This window comes from Capricornis sumatraensis, chromosome 10 (assembly GCF_032405125.1).
Source record: "Capricornis sumatraensis isolate serow.1 chromosome 10, serow.2, whole genome shotgun sequence".
NCBI lineage: Eukaryota > Metazoa > Chordata > Mammalia > Artiodactyla > Bovidae > Capricornis > Capricornis sumatraensis.
Window position 1 is genome coordinate 85025378 of NC_091078.1, and position 23984 is coordinate 85049361.

General features: G+C 40.5%; 1 protein-coding gene across 2 annotated transcripts in view; it reads right to left on the reverse strand.

The window, feature by feature from the left end:
• PTPRG (protein tyrosine phosphatase receptor type G) overlaps positions 1–23984 on the reverse strand; it is a 765748-nt gene that overhangs the window by 308182 nt on the left and 433582 nt on the right. For both annotated transcript variants that reach the window (XM_068983186.1, XM_068983185.1), the window contains exons 3-4: positions 18885–19064; positions 2780–2928 (exon numbers count right to left, since the gene is read on the reverse strand). In XM_068983186.1, coding sequence (XP_068839287.1) covers positions 2780–2928; positions 18885–19064 — 329 coding nt within the window. The remainder of the gene's footprint in view (positions 1–2779; positions 2929–18884; positions 19065–23984) is intronic.

Here is a 23984-nt window from a genome sequence, read left to right on the forward strand (position 1 = left end):
AGCAGATCCAGAATCTCATGGGGCATAAACTTAAAATCCAACCTGTAGCGCTGGGGCCGAGGCAACTGAGGAAACAGGAAACACTCAAGGTCATGACTTTATCCCAAATGGAATCTAAAGGAACCAGGACCGGCAAGACTCTGACCCAGGAGGCAAGAGAGGCAATTTAATCTCTAAAAACTGCAGGAGGATGGAACAACTCTGCCATGAGGCTTCTTTAGTCAAATCTACTTAAAATGATGCCACACAAAGAAAGGAAGGCTGGATTCCACTACACACACAGCTTTCTCGTCCTGAGAGTCTCCCAAGAGTGACAGTGGGGCTGTCCTATGAATTGGGATGTTTAGCATCATCCCTGGCCTCTGCCCACTAGATGCTCGTAGCACACCACTGCCCACAACGGTGACAACCACAAGTGTCCCCGGAAAATGCCTAATGTCCTCTGCAGGGGAGGATGCTATCTCCAGTGGAGAATCAACGGTGTATTTGACCAATCCCAGCCCAATCGCCCACAATGGCTCTTCCTTTTCTGGCTCTCTATAAAAGACCAATAATATCCCCAATGCTGATAAATTACCATGTGGTACATTATGATTTTCTCCCTTTCTTTCTAACCTCTTGAAAAGCAGTGTAGTTATGTGGGAAGATATAAACCAAGCCTGAGATGTTCAAACAGTGTAAAAATCTCAGGAAGAACTAGTGTTAATCAAGAGCTCAAAGCAATTTAATTCTTGTGCAAAACTGAGCAACATTTCTGTGCATATTTTACAACTAAATTTGATCCCGTTACCTTTGATCTCTGAAATTCAAGTTCCTTCAACTACAACCACTAAGTAATTTAACATATTTATCACATTAAAAAGAAAAACAAGTTAGGAACCAGATGGGTTTCAATGAAGCACCCAATTACTATAGGCAGCTTACCATCTGACATTACTGAGAAGAAATAAATTCAAAGAGCTTGGTCAAACAGTCTGGGCATTGTAGCTGCCATTTCTAATTAGTTTCTAAATTTCATGGCCCTTTTTGAGTTAAAAAAAAATTCATTTAAAGCAATAAATTTTGAAAAGAATATGTATCTAGTCTATTCATCTTTCCAGAATCAAACAGAAGGAGGAGATAGGCACTAGGAAATGTGATTTCAGCATGAGGCAGGCGTTTCCAGTTTTTTTTCTTTCAGAGTTTGTCTTTTCCAAGCCAGCTGCCAAATTAAGTTTCCCAAACTTTCAAGTACAGGTCTTTTGTCCAGATCAACATTAATTAGACAAATGGCAGGCTGATTCTAAGATAAAGAAGCTTTAGAGCAAACCTAGCTGGACAGAAACTTTCCCTTCAGCTACACTGCCAATGCGAAATGGCCAACAGGAACAAAAGAGAAACCCCAAACTTCAAAACCGGATGCAACTTGGCTTCTAGGAATCAAGTTTTCCAAGTACAAATCAAGCTACGATTTCTAAGAAATGATTCATTCAACATAAAAGGAGAAAAAGAGCCCATTAAGTAGAAAGTCTACTCATAAGGCATAACATTAATGTGACTAGGACAGGAAGTCCCATGATAGAGGAATGTTAATGCAGAAAGAATTTTTAATACTGTGAGTTCATCAGCTCAACAACAACAACAACAAATACGCAGCACTTTCTCAGAATGGTGATCTCTGGTTTCTCCAGCAATCATGGAAAAGAGACAAACCAGTATGTGAACATAAACATGTATCAGCAAAGAAATACTATTCATCTCCACCTCTTGTAGGGATTTTTCACCTAAGCTTCAAAGTTACCTAAAAGGCCCATGAATGGGCTTGAGGAGTGAGGGTGAGTGACAAAACCCTACAGATTACGTGCAAATACGTGTGTACACATTTATATCTTTTCTCTATGGAGAAGGACTGAAAGTATTCATCAGATGACCCAAGTAGGTCATGACTTACTCAAGTCATAAAACAACGAAGAGAGTTGTCATTCCATGTTTTGAGTTCAGTCACAGGCCGGGGTACAAGCCTACCTACTTCTTTCACAAATTTGTAAAGCTTACCATGTGGGCATCCAAATAATCAACAAATATGCTTGTCCGAAGGGAGGAATATTTACATCCTGACTGTGATTAAAGATATAAAAAAATGAGGCTAGCAATAGAGCAGATGCGTTGTCCCCACCAAGATTAAAACACGAGCTTGGAGAACTGCTCCTTCCCTCTCTCACCCAAAGGATACACATGACCTACCGCACCCACCCTTCCGTCTGCATGGATCTCTGAGAAAACAGACAGAGGAGGCAAAATGACACCATCGATCCCAAAAAGGTAACAGTGAGTCATATGACCAGTGGTCACAGCATCTTCTTCAGCAGCACACAAACCTTTCAAGCATCTTCCCTGTTGAGAGATGGTTTTGAGACTCCCGTTCACATATAAACTACCTCTTCGCTTTTGTAAAATGTCAAAACGAAGACAGAGTTTCACTTTTAGAAAGCAGGGTTTCAGAAATGGACAGGGAGAAGAAATCATGTCAAATGAAACCAAGGGTTTGAAATCATCCACCAAAGGTTTAAGTCGACTCAGACCACAATGTTTGTAACTTCTATATGCTGCACCCATTAAACAAAGATGAGAAATTTGAGAACAGCTATTCCTCTGTCATGCTGTATATGTAGGATTTCCAGGCACAAGGAAAGAATGGTACAAGTTTCACTAGCAAAATGTCTGGGGGATAAAGACAAAGCACTCTGTTAACGCCAAGGCCCAAGACACGGCTGTCCCTGAAATCTCAGGTTGCACTCACCTCCACGGGAAACCGCCTGCCGTTGACACTGTGTTCAGAGCCTGCAGAGCCATTGCTGTGGCCCCAGTGAAACTCCACCTTCTCAGCTTTGAATCTGCCAGGCAGGCCAGCACCGCTGACAAAATAGTCGTCTTTCAGCAGGATGGCAACTGTGAAAAATAGGGTGCAGAGGTGAACAATGAGTTTCCAAACCAAACTTAAAAGATATCTTCTGGTGGATGAAGCTCATGGTTATATGATGTGAATTATTTCCTCGTGTACCTGGTAAAAGGCAAACCAAAAACATCAGTTTGCATACATTAGCACATTCTAGGTGAAGAAAGTTCTCAAGAGTCAGTTGACTCTAACTCCTGAAAATACCCAGGGAATGGTCTCAGAATTTATTCATTTCATAGTTGGAAAAGAAAAGAAAAAAAAAAAAAAAAAACCCACAAACCACAGACAATGACAGAGTAAGTTACATTGAATCAGGCCTCCTAAATCTGCTTGATGATCAAAATTATTTCTCTTTCTTAAACACTGATTTCAAGGGCTTCCCTAGTGGCTCAGATGGTAAGGAATCTGCCTGCAGTGCAGGAGACCCGGGTTCGATCCTTGGGTTGGAAAGATCCCCCAGGGAAGGAAACGGCAAACCACTGCAGTATTTTTGCCAGGAGAATCCCATGGACAGAGGAGCCTGGCAGGCTACAGACCATGGGATCGCAGAATCAGACACAACTGAGTGACTCACACTTTCCCTTCTTTCACCTGCTGAAAGATTCACTCTGGAATCAGACGGGAAATACACATAAGCCAGATGCAAAAGACATGTTTCTTCAATCACAAAACTTAAGCAACATATCAGGTAATAAAACTTGCAGGGTCTACAAATACTAAGGTGGGCTTTTCAGCAGTAGAAAATCCATCTGCCAATGCAGGAGATCCAGGTTGAATCCCTGGGTCAGGAAGATCCTCTGGATGAAGAAATGGCAACCCATTCCAGCATCCTCGTCTGGGAAGTCCCATGGACAGAGAAGCCTGGTGGCCTACAGTCTATTGCATTATAAAGAGTTGGACACGACTTAGCGACAAGAAACCAATATTAAGGCAAAAATAAAGGGAAGACAGCCAGCTAGTAAAGTAATGCTCAAAATTCTCCAAGCCAGGCTTCAGCAATACGTGAAGCGTGAACTTCCTGATGTTCAAGCTGGTTTTAGAAAAGGCAGAGGAACCAGAGATCATATTGCCAACATCTGCTGGATCATGGAAAAAGCAAGAGAGTTCCAGAAAAACATCTATTTCTGCTTTATTGACTATGTCAAAGCCTTTGACTGTGTGGATCACAAGAAACTGTGGAAAATTCTGAAAGAGATGGGAATACCAGACCACCTGACCTGCCTCTTGAGGAATCTGTATGCAGGTCAGGAAGCAACAGTTAGAACTGGACATGGAACAACAGATTGGTTCCAAATAGGAAAAGGAGTACGTCAAGGCTGTATATTGTCACCCTGCTTATTTAACTTATATGCAGAGGACATCATGAGGAACGCTGGACTGGAAGAAACACAAGCTGGAATCAAGATTGCCGGGAGAAATATCAATCACCTCAGATATGCAGATGACACCACCCTTATGGCAGAAAGGGAAGAGGAACTAAAAAGCCTCTTGATTAAAGTGAAAGAGGAGAGTGAAAAAGTTGGCTTAAAGCTCAACATTCAGAAAATGAAGATCATGGCATCCGGTCCCATCACTTCATGGCAAATAGATGGAGAAACAGTGGAAACAGTGTTAGACTTTATTTTGGGGGGCTCCAAAATCACTGCAGATGGTGACTGCAGCCATCAAATTAAAAGATGCTTACTCCTTGGAAGAAAAGGTATGACCAACCTAGATAGCATATTCAAAAGCAGAGACATTACTTTGCCAACAAAGGTCCGTCTAGTCAAGGCTATGGTTTTTCCAGTAGTCATGTATGGATGTGAGAGTTGGACTGTGAAGAAAGCTGAGTGCCGGAGAATTGATGCTTCTGAACTGTGGTGTTGGAGAAGACTTTTGAGAGTCCCTTGGACTGCAAGGAGATCCAACCAGTCCATTCTGAAGGAGATCAACCCTGGGATTTCTTTGGAAGGAATGATGCTAAAGCTCAAACTCCAGTACTTTGGCCACCTCATGCGAAGAGTTGACTCATTGGAAAAGACTTTGATGCTGGGAGGGATTGGGGGCAGGAAGAGAAGGGGGTGACCAAGGATGAGATGGCTGGATGGCATCACGGACTCGATGGACGTCAGTCTGAGTGAACTCCAGAGTTGGTGATGGACAGGGAGGCCTGACGTGCTGCAATTCATGTGGTCGCAAAGAGTAGGACATGACTGAGCGACTAAACTGAACTGAACTGATGGTGTACAGGAAAGTGCAGTCAAAATTCTCATTAAGTCACTCAAATAACTGCAGTTTAGTAGGTTACTATTTTTTTTAATTCTAAGAAACTTTTGCTTAGGCCATCTGAAAAAAGGTCAATCAATTCAAATAATAAATTTCAAAACCACATCTCTCTTCCTTAAAACCTGGAAAAGAAAAATCAAGAACAAAAAACACGGACTTATACTAGCAGAAAAAATATTTTTCTAAAAGGAACGTAATACTCAAATGGATAAAAAAGATTTTATTTTGTAAGTCACATATTTCCCCTTCCTTGTTGTTTGAACTGAATTCATTCATTCAAACACTTATTGGCTGCTAAATACACATTAAGTTCCAACCAATATATTAAATGGTTTGTGATCAAAAGCTAAGCTTTTTTAAGGCAGGGAAAACCTTTCATATCCTCATCATCTGCTCTTCCTAAAGAGATCCCAGTTCGAGTCTTAGAGAGAAATCCTGCATGAAAATTAGGTCTCCATAAAAGATAGGGACTAAACTAATGACCCATTTCTAAAACAAGTATAATTAGTTTCTGCACTTCTCTATATTTGGAGCACTAAAAGCAAGTGAAGGAAACCTGTTGGTGTAAATCCCTTTTTACTGCATTCAAAAGGCAGTTTTCCTCCAACTTCTGAAAAATATTCAATTAGTAGAACGGAGATTAAAGGATAAGATGAAATAAAAGTGTTTCTTAGGCTGAATATGCTACAGCATTGTTCCACCTTTATTTCTGTTATCATGGTTTAGAAGAAGGGTTGGCCAACTTCTTCTGTAAAAGGTTAAGATAAGACATACTGAAGGATTGGTGGGTCCTATGGCTCCTGTTTCAATTACTTAACAGTGTTCATAACACAGAAGCAGCGAAACACAGTAAATAAATGCTCACAGGTGAGGCTTTGTTCCAATAAAAACTTATCCATACTATAATTTGGATATAATTTTCACAGGTTATGGAATATTCTTTTTTATTTTTTAAATTTGCTCAACCATTAAAAAAACGTAAGAACAAGCAGTAGGGGGTTGTCATTTGGTGATCTTTGTTGCTGCTACTGCTAAGTCGCTTCAGTCGTATCCAACTCTATGCGACCCCATAGACGGCAGCCCACCAAGCTCTCCTGTCCCTGTGATCCTCCAGGCAAGGACACAGGAGTGGGTGATCTCTAGGATATAATATATTTTAGAAGACAAACTATTATTTTGAACCTGTGTGCCAAAGCCAAAATACCTACGAATTAGCTCAGTAGTGTCCTAAGCACTGCTGATGACTCTCAGCCGGTTACAGATTCTATACATACCATTTTGCATCCAAAGGACGGAGGCAAAGCATTTGGAGTGCATCTGTTACAATACATCCAGGGACTCAGCAGCATCTTATAAATATTTGATTTTACCTAAATCATTTATGTCCCTGTCAGGGGTCATTTTACTTGTTTTACATGAATAATTAAAAGCATAATTAGGCAACCGTACAACCTGAAACACTAATCTCATTTTTCATTTTACAGTATCTCTCACTAGAGAACACAGCATGCTACAAGCACGTACTGCCCCCACCTCCCGAAAGCAGCTTACGGCTGACATTCTTGTTTTCATGGAACACTGGGAAGAGACAACTTGCCCAGCTACCATGCAACAAGTTTCTGCCGACCACAGATAACACAGCTCTGCTTCACAACAAAATGTACCAAAGGCAGTTGCTGCGGAGCACAGAATGTGCTAAGAGCCTCGAGCTCAGAGGACGGACAGACCTGGGAGAGAATCTTGTTCTGCCACTTAAAAGCTGGGAGACCTTGGGCAAGTTATCTGACTTCCCTGTGTCTCGGTTTCCATCATTACTCAAATGGCATTAACAATGCCTACCTGGTGAGGCTGTTTTGATGTTTGAAGGAAATCACACACAGCAAGCGCTGAACACAGCGCCAGCAATTCAGCAAGTGCACGGTCAATGTGGGTTATTGTCAAACTATATACAGCTCAGATGGGTGACCACACCTGTACTTTCACTTTCAGACAGAGTTCCACTCTAAAGCAATATTGTTTTTCCCACAAAACAAAACTGTGTCCTTGAGCAGAAACAACAAACAGCAAAGGCAGATGTGGCCCAAATACTTGAGATGTTAAGTGCTGAGTAGCTCCTTTGAATTTACTATAGCATCGAGTAAAAAACATATTTCCATTATTTTTATCCTTTTGGGCTTATCAATGGAAAAGATAATCTCAATTGGATGTCTAATATGCACTCCACACTTCAAATGATACTCATTCATTTCCCCCTTTTACCAGATGTATTTAAGCTAGAACATAATAACACTGGTACCTTTGATTTACTTTCACAGCATATAGACATAATTTTTTACATACGTCTATCACATGTCAAATAGCACGGGTTTTTGCATTAAGGTGTTGATAAAATGTTTTGTTTTAAAATCAATTCATTTTAATTAAAATGAAGGGAGTCAACTGAAAAAAAAGTAATATAGTAGGACAGGTAAATGAAACTATGATAATAATAAACAAGTACATTTTAATTTAAATTTTAAAACAATGGCACAAAAAAGTGAATCTGGGTAAGGCGACATTTAAGAAGGTAGCAAACAACAACTAAAGACTGGAGAAAGATGGGCTAGAAGAGGATGAGGAGGCAGGTAAGTTACCCAGGAGTGGACTTTACAGAACGAGTCCCTCTGGCTGTTCAACTGCTAACATGGATTTTGATGAAGTCAAAGCAGAATGATGGAGGATGTGGAAGAAGCTACAGGTTTCAAATTCAGAATCCTTAACCTGGAGTCCAAAGTCCATAGCAACAGCTACTCACAGATTTGGGCATCTAGGCCCTCCTAAAATAGGAAGTAAAATTCTGAGCATGGGGACACAAATGGAGTTGGACTCTGGAGCCACTTGGGTCTGGATTTCAGACCTAGATCTGCCACTATCCAGTTTTGACAAAGTTACTGCAATTCTGGGTGCTTCAGTTCCTATTCTTAAAACTGGAATAATACAACAGCAACTTCACAAGTTTGTTGTGGGGTCACAATAGTTGACATAGGGTGAATGCCCAGAAGAGTAATTCATTCACCACATTACGGCGTGAAGATGGCATTGTAAGCACCCAGAAATAAATCCATACATATATGGGCAATTAATTTACAAGGAGCAAAAAACATATGATGGAGAGAGGATAGACTTTTCAACACATGGTGTTGGGAAAACTCGGCAGTCACATACAAAAGAATGAACACTACCATTTCATATCATATGCAAAAATTAACTCAAAATGAATTAAAGACCTGAATATAAGATCGAAATCATAAACTTCCTAGAAGAAAACATAGGTGGTCAACTCTTTGACACGGGTCTTACTCCTTTTCTGGATCTGACTATAAAGACAAGAAAAACAAAAGCAAAAATAAATGGGGATATATCAAAGTGAAAAGCTTCTGCACAGAGAAAGAAACCACCATCAAAATGAAAAGGCAGGGGCTTCCCTGGCTGGCTCATTGGTTAGGAATCCGCCTGCCAATGCAGGGGGCACAGGTTCAATCCCCATTCTTGGAAGATCCCGCATGCCGCAGAGCAACTAACCCTGTATCCCACAACTACTGAAACTGTGCCCTAGAGCCCGGCAGTCACAGCTAACGAAGTCCTTGCGCCTCGAGGCTGTGCTCTATGACAGGAGAAGCCCCTGCAGTGAGAAGCCCCCACGCCGCAGCGAGAGAGCAGCTCCCACTAGCTGCAACTCCAGAAGGGTGCTCCACAGCAATGAAGACACAGTGCAGCCGTACAACAAATAAACACACAGCTTTCAAAAAAGGAAACACGATTTAAAAGAAAGGAAAAGGCAACCTATTAAAGGGGAGAAGGTGCTTGCAATGTGTATACCCACTAAGGGATGAATACAAAGAACTCACAGAATTCAATGACCACAAGACAAACAATCCGACTGAAAATTAGGTACAGGACCTAAGTAGACATTTTTCCAGAGAAGACATACAGATGGCCAACAGGCACGTGAAAAGATGTCCAACATGACTAATTAATCGGAAGACGCAAAACAAAATCACAGTGCAAATCACCTGGCACCTGCTACAATGGCTAGCACCAAAAAGACAAGAAGTAAGTGTTGGCACTGGTGTGGAGAAAGGAGAAACTTTGGGCACTGCGGGTGGGGATTTTTTCACTATAGAAAACAGTAAGAATAAGTAAGAACAAAACTGTCATTTGACCTACTTATTCCACTGGGGCATTTATCCAAAGCACATGAAAACTAATTTGAAAAGGTATGTGAACCTCTATGTTTAAAACAGCCATGATATAGAAACAACCTAAGGCCTCACAGAGAGATGAACAGATAAAGACGACGTGGTGTATGTAGACACAATGGAATACTACTCAGCCACGAAAAAGAAAGACATTTGCCATTTGCAACAACATGGATAGACTTTGAAGATATTACTCTAAGTGAAATAAGCCAGAAGGAGAAAGACACATGTGCATTGTTTCAGTTATGTCTGGAAACTAAACAAAAAAAATGAGAAAACTAAAATGAAAATAAACTCATTGATACAGAGATCAGAGGAGCAGTTACCAGGGCTGGGTGAAATGTGTGGAGGGGATCAACTGTACGGTGACTGATGGTAATGAGACTTGGGGTGCTGATCAGCTTGTAGTGTATACAGATGTCAGATCATAATACTGAATACCTCAAGATTATATTTTAAAAATAGACAGCATTGTATAACTACTGTTTAGAACAGTTCTTCCAGGAAGAGGATCCACAGCTTTCATAGATTCCCCCTGTGTCCAGGGCTCCCCATAATGCAAAAATGCTCTGTATAGGGGCAGGGGAGACATACGAGTCACACCATGGACAAGGAATTACTTTCTGAATGTGACGGGGTGACTGAGGACCAGGCATTCGCTGCATTCTTTGCAGGACATCCATTAACGGTTAATAAATTATACTCAACGTGTCTAAATAATGCTGGCCTATTTTCACTTTCATCCATTGGAGAAGGAAATGGCAACCCACTCCAGTGTTCTTGCCTGGAGAATCCCAGGGACAGGGGAGCCTGGCGGGCTACTGTCTATGGGGTCGCACAGAGTTGGACATGACTGAAGCGACCTAGCAGCAGCAGTAGCAAAGCAAGTATTCTCACTAAAATTTGACTAAGTAGCATCAGATGCCAAAAGTTTTTAAAAAATTGATGTGAAAAGGAAAATAAGCCCCTCAGTATCTTACCTCCACCACTTGTCAACCAGCTTTCAACACTACAAGATGGGGAAAGACTACCATTATTGGATCATTAGTGCTGAGACCTCCAACCACCCACAATTCCAGTGTGCATCAGGGAATGCTTTGGGGCTCCTGGTCAAAAGAGAAACTCCCTGGTCTGGAAATCAACACACACAAGCTCAAGTGCTAACCTTCTACTGACTTCCCTATAGGCACCAGCATTTAATTTATCTAATATGTACCTGTACCTACTGGGAAGAAAAGGAAAGATTTTAAATGAGGTATTATCTCCCGCCCTCAGAGTGTATAGTTGGTGGGGAAAACAGGTCCCAGCACCTGATGCAAAGAACTGACCCATTAGAAAAGACCCTGATGCTGGGAAAGATTGAAGGTGGGAGGAAAAGGGGACGACACAGGATGAGATGGTTGGATGGCATCACCGACTCAATGGACATGAGTTTGAGAAAACTCTGGGAGACGGCAATGGGCAGAGAGGCCTGGGGTGCTGCAGTCCATGGGGTTGCAGGGTTGGACACAACTGAGTGACTGAACTGAAACTAAGCAAGATGGACAAGGCAGAATAGTTGACCCTTTAATCATAAACTATGTTGGATGACAACCCAGTAGAAGGTTCTATGCCCTAAAATAGCAAAGTGGGCTTTAAAAATTATCCTCCAAGTTCAAAATCTACATGAGTCTAGTTATATAACAAAGCGCTGGTTTGCCCATTCTGTAATTGGTAAATTAAGCTTCAGTTTACCCAGAAGATAGCTGCTACTACCTGAGCGAGGGCTAGGGCTGGGGGAATAACAGAAAGGATGTGGAGCTTGGCAGGCAGGAAACAGAGCTTGCAGTGTGTCTTGCAAAGAGAGACCTGGGGAAATAGCTCCAACTGGAATTTCAGGGTTCAGACTGAAAGCTAACAGGCTGACAAGAATCCAAGAATCTGGATATTTGATTTTTGAAAAACTTTTTATGTTGTATCGGAGTATAGCCAACTAACAATATTGGATAATTTCAGATGAACAGTGAAGGCACTCAGCCGTACATACACATGTATCTGTTCTCCCCCAAATTCCCTTCCCATCCAGGCTGCTGTATAACACTGAGCAGATTTCTCTGTGTTATACAGTAGGTCCCTGCTGGTTATCCATTTACAATATAGCAATGTTTACATGTTCATCCCCAACTCCCTAACTATCCCTCTCCCCCGCAACCATAAGTTCATTCTCCAAGTCTGTGAGTCTGTTTCTGTTTTGTAAGTAAGTTCCTTTGTGTAATTTCTTTTTAAATTTCACATATAAAGGATGTCATATGATATTTCCCCTTCTCTCTCTGACTTACTTCACTCAGTATGACAATCTCTAGGTCCATCCACGTTGCTACAGATGGCATTATCTCACTCTTTTTAATGGCTAAATAATAAGGGATCTGGATATTTCAAATAGGAAAATTTTTAAAATGAAAAGCCAAAGCACATTTAGCATCCCCCAAAGAAGAACGAAATTTTTTCTTAATTACACTTAAATTTTCTTTTTTGGGCAACCTTGAGCTAACCAGAGGTGCTGCAGGGGGTATGACAAAGACAGGGTTGGGCAGGCCCAGTGTCAATGCTGCTGAACACCCAGATGCTTTCAAACATCTGTCTACTTGGCTGATGCTCTGCTTCTAACCAGAAAGCTTGGCAGCCTCTTTGTGAGCAAAACGACCAATTCATTAACGGCATAAATAAAACTCACAGCTTGAAGAAGAAAATGTGATCTAGGGGGAAAGTTCCAGTGCCAGTCCCTCTTCAGTACCTATCAAGGATCACTAAGATAAGGTGAATGCAATACCACTGCAATAGGCTGTGGATGATAGAATAAAAATAAGTAGTGGTTTCTTATCAAGCCAAACTGGAAACCCTAAGAACATGGACTTGGGAGATCACTGTATTTTCACTTGTTCCAAAAACCTATCCTACATCAATATGCCAGGAATAGAGGTTTTATTGAAATGAGGACACACTTAGATTTTCACCATCAATGCTGGACACTCTACTCCGTACACAGAGTAAGCAAAACCCCTTTTCAAACCGTGGTTCTCATCTGCGACTAGCTATAAGGACAACAGGAAGAAGGGAGAGAAAGGGGACAAAGTTAGGAGCTGGGAGTAAAGACAGACCAACAGGCAAGAGCCAGTCTTGTTACAGGAGAGGGGAAATTCAGGGAGATGTGAGAGAAAAGATGGGAGAGGGCGAAACCACAAAAATCGAAAGCATGTGGAGATATACTCATGAACAGGCAGAAATAGATTAGTAAAAGAAGTACACAATAGTAACAGAAGAGGAAGCGCAAACAGTGAGAGTCAAGAAGACAAGCACACAGAGAATTCCTAGAATATTCCACCAATCTCAGACCTGTTAAAGGCTTTTCTATGCGTGTGATACCTGGACAGTCATGCTGAAACTATGGAACTCCCTCCTGAGTGAGGGCTGAGCACTGAAGCCCGTGAATTTGGCCAGAAATCAAGCATCATGAAAATCACCACTGGAAATCCTGTAAGCAGCCCATGATGGCTCTCAGTAAGGCTGGCGTCAGTTTCTCCACCAACCTTGCTCACAACCCTGACTCTTCAGGGCACCATGGAGGCAGCAGTTGATCAAGCGGCAACTGCAATGAACGTAGAGTGTCCTTTCTGGTCAGACACTCGCTTGGCTGGGGTGGAGTGGGGCTTACCAGGTGAGCAAAAAGAGAAGCAGTGTCAAATGCTCCTCGTACTGAGCTGGGGTGACATGCTCAGCCACGGAACCAGCATGTGGAAATGACTGAGGTTGTTTTTAAGACAGTATATTTTTCTCTTTCTACCAGGCTGCAGTGAGACTGTTCATTGAGACTTAGTTTAAGTCTGTAGGTTTTTATGGAACTGCTTTATCATAAAAGCTCCAAGGACTAGGTGAAATAGAGTAGATGCAACTGTCTCCTGATCTTTGTCTGAATTATATGGGCTCAGCAACATATTAGGACATGGTTCCTCCACAATTTATCTATGCAGACTTTCCCAATTGTTGATCGACTTTTATTAACAGCTACTTTTTTAATCCTCTATGTCAGGTATACGTAGACAAATAAGAAAGAATGTAGGCAAAGGAAAAATAGAGCAAATCAATATGAAGTGTGACAATAGGAGTAATGTGCATTTTGGCAAATGTATTTACTGTTTGTCCTTAGTGTAAGGTAACAGAAAAAGAGGTGGAAAAATAAACACCTTCCAAATAGTTAAAACTCACAGGAGATCATGGCTTATTAACATACACCAGAACCACTATCTACATCTTAAATTCCAATCATTTATTTAGAAGCAAATGCTAGGAACAGTAAGATTTTCTTGAAATGTTCTTACTGAATGCATTATCTTTTCATTCTACAAAAATGAAAGAAAGGGAAATAACTTTAGACGAAATCAAATGAGAACTGGCACGATAGAGAGTTAGGGCTGTTCGGAAAGAAACAGAGAGATGTTATCTGTCTTCTAAAGGTATTTTAGACAACTTTCGAGAAGTGGACTACAGACAACCACATTGCTCTATTGATTATGCTCGATTGGATATATGATCCTATTCACAGGTTAAGACAGATACGAACATTAAAACTGTTTTATGGGAAAGTTACTGTCTGTATGTAACAGGCCGCTTTAAATATTAACTTTCTGTATTCATATTTTAATATCCAAAACACAGTCTATTTTACAGATAAGTGACCTGTAAATTTCCAACAGAAAAAAGAAGTAGCTCTTCCTGAGTTTATTTTGTAGAAGTGCAAGTTTCAAGAAAAGACTTTTGGGGCTCAAAAATTAATGACTGAAGAAAAATAAGGTTTTTTTGGCATCTAGGCAAGAAAGTTAGATCCAAAATGAATGATGATAACACAGACAATGTGGCTTATAATATACTTTTTTTTAAATCTTCCTGATAACTGTAGATCCATGCGTAGTTCTAAGAAATAATACAGAGGTCCTGTGTCCCCTTTATTCAGTTTCCCCAAATGGTCAAATCTTTTAAAACTAAAGTACAATGATATGCACTTTTTTAAACTAACATTATCCAGCTTGCCTATCAACACTATTCACTGCTGGTATTATCAACTCCCACAGTTAATTCAGATACACAGCATCCTGCCCTGTATTTGTACTGTGTTCAACTCAGTTTATATGATCCAGACATAGACAAAGCAAATGGACCCTCATTTCTCTAAAAATGCTGGAATATTTTTGAACTTATCTGGCATTTTAAGAACAGGAGAATAAAGCTGTTCCTAGGTTCATAAATATTAAAAAAAAAAGGACAGGTTTTCCAGCACCCAAGTTTCTAGAGAAACATACATTGAAACTCTTTTAAGAGAACTGAAGATACAACTTGATGTTTACATTTAACACTGCATACCTCAATGTTCATTGCAGCACTGTTTACAATAGCTAGGACCTGGAAGCAACCTAGATGTCCATCCGCAGACAAACGGATAAGAAAGTTGTGATACATATTCACAATAGAATATTACTCGGCTATTAAAAAGAACACATTTGAATCAGTTCTAATGAGGTGGATGAAACTGGAGCCTATTCTACACAGTGAAGTAAGTCAGAAAGAAAAACACCAATACAGTATATTAACACATATATATGGAATTTAGAAAGATGGTAACGATGACCTTATATGCAAGAAAGCAAATGAGACACAGATTAAAAAGAACAGACTTTTGGACTCTGTGGGAGAAGATGAGGGTGGGATGATTTGAGAGAAGAGCGGTGAAACATGTATATTACCATATGTGAAATAGATGACCAGTTCAAGTTTGATGTATGAAACGGGGCACTCAAACCTGGTGAACTGGGACAACCCAGAGGGATAGGAAGGGGACAGATGTGGGAGGGGAGTTCAGGATGGGGGTCACAGGTACACCCGTGGCCGATTCATGTCAATGTATTGCAAAAATCACCACAGTATTATAATAGCCTCCAATTAAAATAAATAAATAATTGTTTTTTAATGGTTGGTACTTAAAAAAAAAAAATCACTTCTGCGGAATCATGTTAGATTGGTTATCTATGGGCTATTAGCCTCTCTAGCATGATGTCATAAATTTTGAAGTCATAAGCACAGTTTGAGAAATAACAAAGATTTATTTCGGCTTCTCAGAAAGCCGTGCTTCTGAATTTCAGAGACAGATGCATTCATATTTGGATGGCTGTGCTCTAAAGTCAGGCGCATGCGCCCACAGACAGGCAACAACTTGTGGTCACTCTGGAGGCCCGGAGAGTGACAGAGATTGATAATCAGCTTCTAGAAGACCAAGGTCATGAATCAACTTGCATTGAGTGAACCCTACACTTGTCTAAAACCTGTCATTGGAGATACCAAGCTGAAAGCTGTCACTGAAACATGTTATCTTTGCAGAAGGCTGTCAAGCGTTGCAAGTCAAGTAGAAAACCATATCACAGAGCCCAGCAAATTGCCTTTGGCAGGCTTCCGGAATGTGGCACCAAGGTGGCACTCAACCCCCAGATCTGATTACCCCAGCATAGCAAAGCTCTCGTCCACCACATTCAGACTGTCTGTAGAGTAATATTCCCATCACAGATCTCCAAAGGATACTCACATTTGAAATACAAAGCAGAGCTACTGTTAGAAAAAATCTGAATTGTAACTATAAACACACCATCTAAACTCGGGGAGTAGAAAGGTGCAGGTGAAAAGGTGTGTACAAATAATATCACCAGTATACAAGTTTGTCCTGAGCAAATGCTCAAATGGATGAATCGAGGTAAAGGAGAAGGTAGCCTGCTATAATGCGAAGACCTGTTTATGGGGACATTATGAAAAAGAGCTCGAAGCCAGGAACCACTGTGTTGAGTGGAAAACAATTCTAAGATCAAGTCAGACCAACCCAAAGCAATCAGCCACAAAAAAATCTCTGAAAAATGCTGGTTCAGAGAAAGAAAATAGAGCCCTAAAGTTGTACGTGCAGCCACTTAGATGTTTTTTTTCTTTTAAGGCAACTCAATGACCCACAACATGAATGGGACCAAAAGACAGATAATGAAGTCATTTTAGCTTCGCATGAGGGCTTCAGGCAGCCAAGGCTCCTGGAGGGATTGCTAAGAGTGCTCTGTACTGACATCCTTGGTTACAAAGGGATCATTTCAAAGAGAGAGAGAGAGTGAGTCAGTTTTAATGGGTTGGGTTATAAAAGTAGAAAAATAAGATAAAAAATACCTTTAGCACCACAGAATCCCAGTTAACACTAGGCACAAATGTAATATAAAACCCAGGCATTTATTTTCAAATCAAACAGTGGGGCAGAGCAAGGCAATCTCTGCTACTTCCATCAACAATCTGTAATTGTTATTTGCATGGTAGTGATTAAGAGGGAAGTATTTTGCATTAGCAATTCTGAAAATGTGGTATTTCATACTCATGGACCCTAAGTGAAAGGTGAGGTAGGTAAAATGAAGCCGGAGGATCAAACTGCTGGTCTGATACACAAAGGGATAAGACAGAGTTCATCTGTATTATAATACAAAACAAATATTAACAAATCAAATTCTCAAGGGAGATAAGAAATGCATTTCCATCTGTGCATTTGGCATGGTGATGTCTAGTAGAAATTTCTGTAATGACAGAATGTTCTCTGACCGTGTGGCCTGTTATGGTAGCCATTAGCTATACATGGCTACTGAACATATGAAACGGGGCTAGTACAATACTGCCAAAAGAGATCTATAGGTTCTTTGAAATTCCTATCAAAATTCCAATGTTTTTCACAGAATAAGTTAAAACCATCCTAGAATTCCTATGAAACCACCAAAGACACTGAATAAGAAAAGGAATCCTTAGAAAGAAGAACAAAGCTGGAGGCATTATACTTCTTGATTTCGAGTGATACTCCAAAGCTAAGATAATCAGAACGGTATGGAACTGGAATAAAAATAAACACATCAACCAATGAAATAAAATCTAGATTCTAAGAAATAAACCCACGCATAGGAATATTTGCTCATAATTGACAAAAAGAGCCAAGAATACTCAACGGGAAAAGGATAGCCTCATCAATAAATGGTGCTGGAAAAATGAGACATTCACATATAAGAATGAAGCTGGACCTCACATCCCTCATGAAAAGTAACTTGAAATGGATTAAAGACATAAACGTAAGACCTGAAACTATAAAACTCCCACAAGAAAACCTGGGGAGAAAGCTCCTTGACATTGGTCATGTCAATGATAATTTGGATATGACGTTAAGAGAACAAGCGACAAAAGAAAACCAAACAAATGAGACTCACCAAAATAAAAAGCTCTGCACTGCAAAAGAAATGACCAATAAAATGAAATGGCAAAACGTTATATGCCAATTATATCTTAATGTGTGCTCAGGCACTCAGTTGTGTCTGACTCTTTGCAGCCCCATGGATTATATCCTGCCAGGCTTCCCTGTCCAGGGAATTTTCCAGGCAAGAATACTATAGTGGGTTGCTATTTCTGACTCCAGGGACCTTCCTGACCCAGTGATCTAATACATGTCTCTTGCATTTCCTGCACTGGCAGGTGGATTCTTTACCACTAGCGCCATCTGAGAAGCCCTATATCTTAACAAAGCTGAAAAAAATAAAGGTAACCCTATCTTTATCCCCAAAATACAAAGATCTGAACGTGTGTCTCCTCTGCTTTCCAACATTGCAGACAGACACCCTAAGAAGGCAGGAAACAAAAACAAAACTGTACATGGAATAAATTTTAATCTTACAGAGCTTTAATTAATTTAAATTTAAATATAGCTAACATATGGCTAGTGGTCCCCATACTAAAACAGAGGTCTCAAAGTTCATTCTATATAATTTACATGGACTGACCCACTCAAATCTTTACAATTCTATGAGATTGATACAATTTCATTATCCATATACGTTTTTATCTTTATATTTTTACCCTGCTGCTGCTAAGTCACTTCAGTCGTGTCCGACCCTGTGTGATCCCATAGACAGCAGCCCACCAGGCTCCACCGTCCCTGGGATTCTCCAGGCAAGAATACTGGAGTGGGTTGCCATTTCCTTCTCCAATGCATGAAAGTGAAAAGTGAAAGTGAAGTTGCTCAGTCATGTCCGATCCTCAGTGACCCCATGGACGGCAGCCTTCCAGGCTCCTCCGCCCATGGGAGTTTCCAGGCAAGAGTACTGGAGTGGGGTGCCATTGCCTCCCTATCACACTGAAAAAAAAAAAATCTGTAAGCACAAAGTGGTTAGGCAGTTTGCCCAAAATCACACAGCTAGTAAAGCAAGCAGCGGTTCTTAAACCGAGGATCAAATCCAGAGCTCTCACTCAGCTGTACGTTTATAGGAACGTGCACAGCTAAAGCAGCAAGTCATGGTTAAGGTACAGACCAGAGACACCAGAAACTTTTCATGCTGGCCTGCAGACAGGTAAAGAAGATGCTGTACCTGTTTTCCCTGTGTTTTTCATCCAGGTTTTGTTAGAAGACTCGCTGTCGAAGCCATCGAGTTGCAAGTCCTGGTACTCTTCACTGACACGTGCATGCTGGTCTGAAATGTCTATAGGCGACTGCTGATGGCCCCCACAGCTGACACTGGACGTGACCCAGTACTCAGGACCGTAGGCACCTGTTAAGAGAAAATAAGATTTCAACTCCTGTGGCTCAAAGGACATGGATGGAATGAATAAGACACACAAAAGTCAAGCACGTCATCTGCCAAGATACATTCTCCTATGTAAACCCACCCTAACAATGTTAGTGCCTTGGAAAGCTATCAGCCCAAGCCACTTGCTCCGAAGGGCAAGAAAATGTAAATAAAAAATGTTACTTCAGACAGTTTTGCTTCTTGATTTGTAACCAAATATTTGCTCGTTTTTTTCTGTTACCCAATTAAGAAAATTGAGCAGAAGGGTTGTCAAGAGTTATTCACATTAAAATAATTGTTTTAAAAATATTTTTCCTAAAATAAATAGCATTTATTCACAAGAAAACACCTTTATCAATTTAACATGTTCTGCTATTGTGAACATTATATGAAACACAACTTTTTGTTATGTTTCTAGGAATTTCTGAACTGGAAAAAAAATTAAAAGCAACACAACACTGGATGAGAGTCACCACAAACAATGTAGTCAATAGGATATGGTTTTCCTTTGGCTAATTGTGAGATTTTTCAGTGTAGCCAGTTTGAACATGTATGTATTAAGGCACCCACTTCTCATTCAGCTCCTCTTTCATAGGAGATGGAGATATAAAACTACCTTAGGACTGGGCTCAACATTCATATAAATAAAGATTTCGGAGGGACATATGCCACAGAAATAGACAAAGAGAATGCAGCTATCATGCATAACCCTGATGATCAAGCAGATATAAGGAGAGAAATTTTTACAAGCTTTGTGACATGACAAAGCAGAAGTAGTCAACTAGAAAAAAAATCATTTACTAGAGAGATTAAGATACATTTTTTGTTTGAAAACCAGATATAGAAGAGGTCTAAAAGGTATACTTTTTCCAATTTTTCATTTTATATTGGAGTACAGTTGATGTATAATGTTGTGTTAATTTCAGGTATACTGCAAATTGATTCAATTATATATATATATACATATTCTTTCTCAAATTCTTTTTGCACAGAGGTCATTACAGAATATTGAGTAGTTCCCAGTGCTATACCATAGGTCCTTCTTAATTCTGTTTTATATATAGCAGCATATAATAACTGCATAATAATTAGAAGATAAAACTTAGACTTCTCAATCAATACAGTTTAGTTTGTGTATAAATAAACATATATACATACTTGTATTCCTAGCAGGATTTTTTTAGCTTTAAATTTCTTCACATATCAAGTAAAAGTGGATGAATGGCCAAAGTAACTTTAGGTGATAAACTCATCCATGAACCCATTCCTTTCTGCCTCATTCCATACTTAGCCTTGCATGATGGAAGACAGGAGGACATCTTAGGTCTCCCTGCTACCAAGTAAGAGTCCACACCTGTGCCCAACACCCACCACACACTCACTGACCATGGATTTCCCCATTCCCCTAAGTCTGATACTGGAGAAGGCAATGGCACCCCACTCCAGTACTCTTGCCTGGAGAATCTCATGGGCAGAGGAGCCTGGTGGGCTGCAGTCCATGGCGTCGCAAAGAGTCAGACACGACTGAGCAACTTCACTTTCACTTTTTACTTTCATGCATTGGAGAAGGAAAAGGCAACCCACTCCAGTGTTCTTGCCTGGAGAATCCCAGGGACGGGGAAGCCTGGTGGGCTGCCGTCTATGGGGTCGCACAGTCGGACATGACTGAAGTGACTTAGCAGCAGCAGCAGCAACTAAGTCTGATACAGCTCACAGCAGATACAAATAGGGGTCCCATGAACAAAGGGGTGACCACAAAAAACCTTTTCAGTCACAGTAATGGAAGCTTCACGGCTGCAAGAGTAACTGACAAAGCTGCCCCCAAAATGATTCAAATGCTTGCTGTCTGGCAAAGAGCTCAGCCTCACTCTATTCCTGGGTCCTTTTCCCTAATCCATATCCCAAAGACTAAGATAAAAGACTACCAGAAAGAACACGTTCACTGATGGGCAGAGGTTCAGCGACCGCAGGTCACATTTCAAAATTACTTGTAAGTGCCAAAAGTTAGCATCACCACTTGCTTTACTGTACGAGTCCAGCTACATTAGGAACTGTCAAGGGCTGTTTCCTCATGCCATGTCACCTCTTGGTCAAATTCCCTAAGACTGAGTGAGATGAGTCACGAAGGAACAGAATGTGCATTTGCGTATGTTTCACCTTGCATCAATATACTTGAAGAAAAAAAGGAGAGGAAAGCGGACAGGAATGGCTGCAAATATCCTATTTGCTCTAGATTTTCTTCCACATACCAAAAAGATTCCTATGAATAAAGTGCCGTTGATGTATTTGATAGCTGAGCACCATGTTAATTCTGGCTAAGCTACAACTGGGCCTGTATGTTGGAAATATGGAAACTGAAGTGTTAGAATACTGTGTGTGTGTATGTATGTATACAATGTCTTTCAGAAACTCACTACTACAATAAAATTACACTCAATGGAAAAAGAATGCATGGTAAAAAATCAATTCTAACACACGTGACTCCAAAGAACTAAGAACACAAGCCATCATTTGTAAAAACACCTAGACACCTGGTAGTTATCCCACTAATTAAAAAAAAATACTCTGTAATCTCTGATAGATACTTGCCATTCACATTATTTCTCATAACCTGCCAGACATGGGTGAAATATAAGTTAGCACTCTATAAAAATATAATCAGGGTTCATATCAGTGAGATTCATTTGTTCACTGGTAACAATCTGAAGATTTAAGCCAACTACCATGCTTGCTTTCACACTTCTACCCAATATATGCTCAAGTGCAATTTTAATTGAAACTGATCTTCCACTTCAGATTTTAAATTAATTCTTCTTTGGAGTGTTTCATGCTCCAGACACCCTTGCTTTGCAAAAACCCCTTATGTCATTAGTGGAGGAAATAGAACACTTTTTCCAAGCTTGCAGGTATCGATTACCTATTCTCACGCTGAAGCACCACTGCCGTTCCACACTGTATAAATCTCTTCAGTGTTCAGACACTTTATAAAGGACTGAGAATTATATCATTAATCATTTCCAGATGCACAAGTCTCAAAGCATTGAATGCTTTGTTTTTCAAAACTATGAGTAAATGCCTTTAAGCTAAAAACATGACTCAAAACAAAACAAAACCACTGTGGTTAACTGAAACCTAGTTTTGAAGGAGGGAAAACAATTAGCAAGAAGCCTCCTCTCTTGGGCTTCCCTGGTGGCTCAAAGGTTAAAGCATCTGCCTCCAATGCAGAAGACCTGGGTTCGATCCCTGGGTCGGGAAGATCCGCTGGAGAGGGAAATGGTAACCCACTCCAGTATTCTTGTCTGGTAGGCTACAGTCCACGGGGTCGCAAAGAGTCGGACACGACTAAGTGACTTCACCTTCACCTTCACCTTCCTCTCTCAGGTCTGGGATTACCCATCTAAAATAAGAAGAAAAAGTCACGTGCATTGTTGTTTCCTCTTATTGACTCTTTCTCAGAATATCTGCATTTTAACAGCTGGACCAACCCCGACATGACCATCTAATATGCAAGGCTATCTTCTCAAAAAAGGGGAGGCATGGGGCTCAGAGGTAGAAACCGCAGGGTAGCTTGGCTGCCAAGAGCAACTCCCTGTTCACCTGTTAAGAGTCTAGTATGAATTAGATCTCATTGAGACATACTGCCAACATATTAGTACCAAGGGAATTTAACAGTGACTTTCCCTCAATCTAGAATGAGAAATATTTTCTTTTTTTTTTGGCTGGACACAAGGGAGATCTTAATTCCCTGACCAGGGCTCGAACCCATGCCCCATGCAGTAGATGTGCGGAGTCTTAGTCACTGGGCTGCCAGGGAATTCCCAGTATTTTCCTTTTAATAAATTCAATGCATACATCTGAAACTCCTGGCTGAAGGTTTTGACCTCAGTGTAAATATCCCCTTGCCAAGGAGGCTTTCGTGAGAAATGCACAGGGGTCTGTATTCTCCTGGCAATGGGTTCTTGTTTTCCTAAGGACATCTGATCATCAGTGTAATTATTTACTCTTTACTGTCTGGCTTCCCCACCAGCTCACTACTCTATGAGAACAGGTTCCTTCTCTACATTGTTTGACTTCATTCTACTGTCTACATAGAACTGTATAGACAATGAGCTCCTAGTATACATATTTTTACCACAAATACATAAATTGGAAGATGACATTAAGCAATCTTCCATAGGTCTGTCTTCTCATGACATGTTCTCTGTCATTACTGTGGTTTTAATTTTACACTTCTATCTGCTGATTTCTTCCTAAGTCTTCATTTCCTGGACTCAAGATGTCAGCTCTCAAAGTAAACACTCATTTCTTCATTAAGACATTACACAAATCTGAACAGTGATACAGTGTTATCAGCAAAGACATGATGTGCAGGATAGAACCTATGTGCAAACTTAACAAGTCCACCAACGGCAATTAAGGTTTTTTAAAAGAAAGGAATGTGATAAAACTTTGCTTTCTAAACCTTTTGGGAACCGATTATTCTTAAGATGCTCATTTTTTCTACGCTTTAGCAGAGCTCTCTAATCAAAGGTCAATCAAGGAGGAAACAAGTCTTGCTCATTACTTCATCAACAAAGTCACTTCAATACTGACTCAACAAATGCTCAGTACCAGGCTCAGTGCTAAGAAATGGTGGTTGAGGGGTGGAGATGCGACGGATGCCTCTGTAAGCTCATCTGTCAGCTCATCTGTCCAACAAACGGGGAACATCAGTGATCAGACCTCAAAGGCTGGTTATGAGGATCAGATGAGATAAGCCACAGAAGATACTCAGTGTAAGAAAAAAACAATAGAAACTCGGTGCATGGTGGTTGGTGTGATTATTGGCACTGTTACTGTGTTATAAAATACACAGCAATCCCTCCTCAAGAACCTGACCATATATAATGAAGGAAATAACCG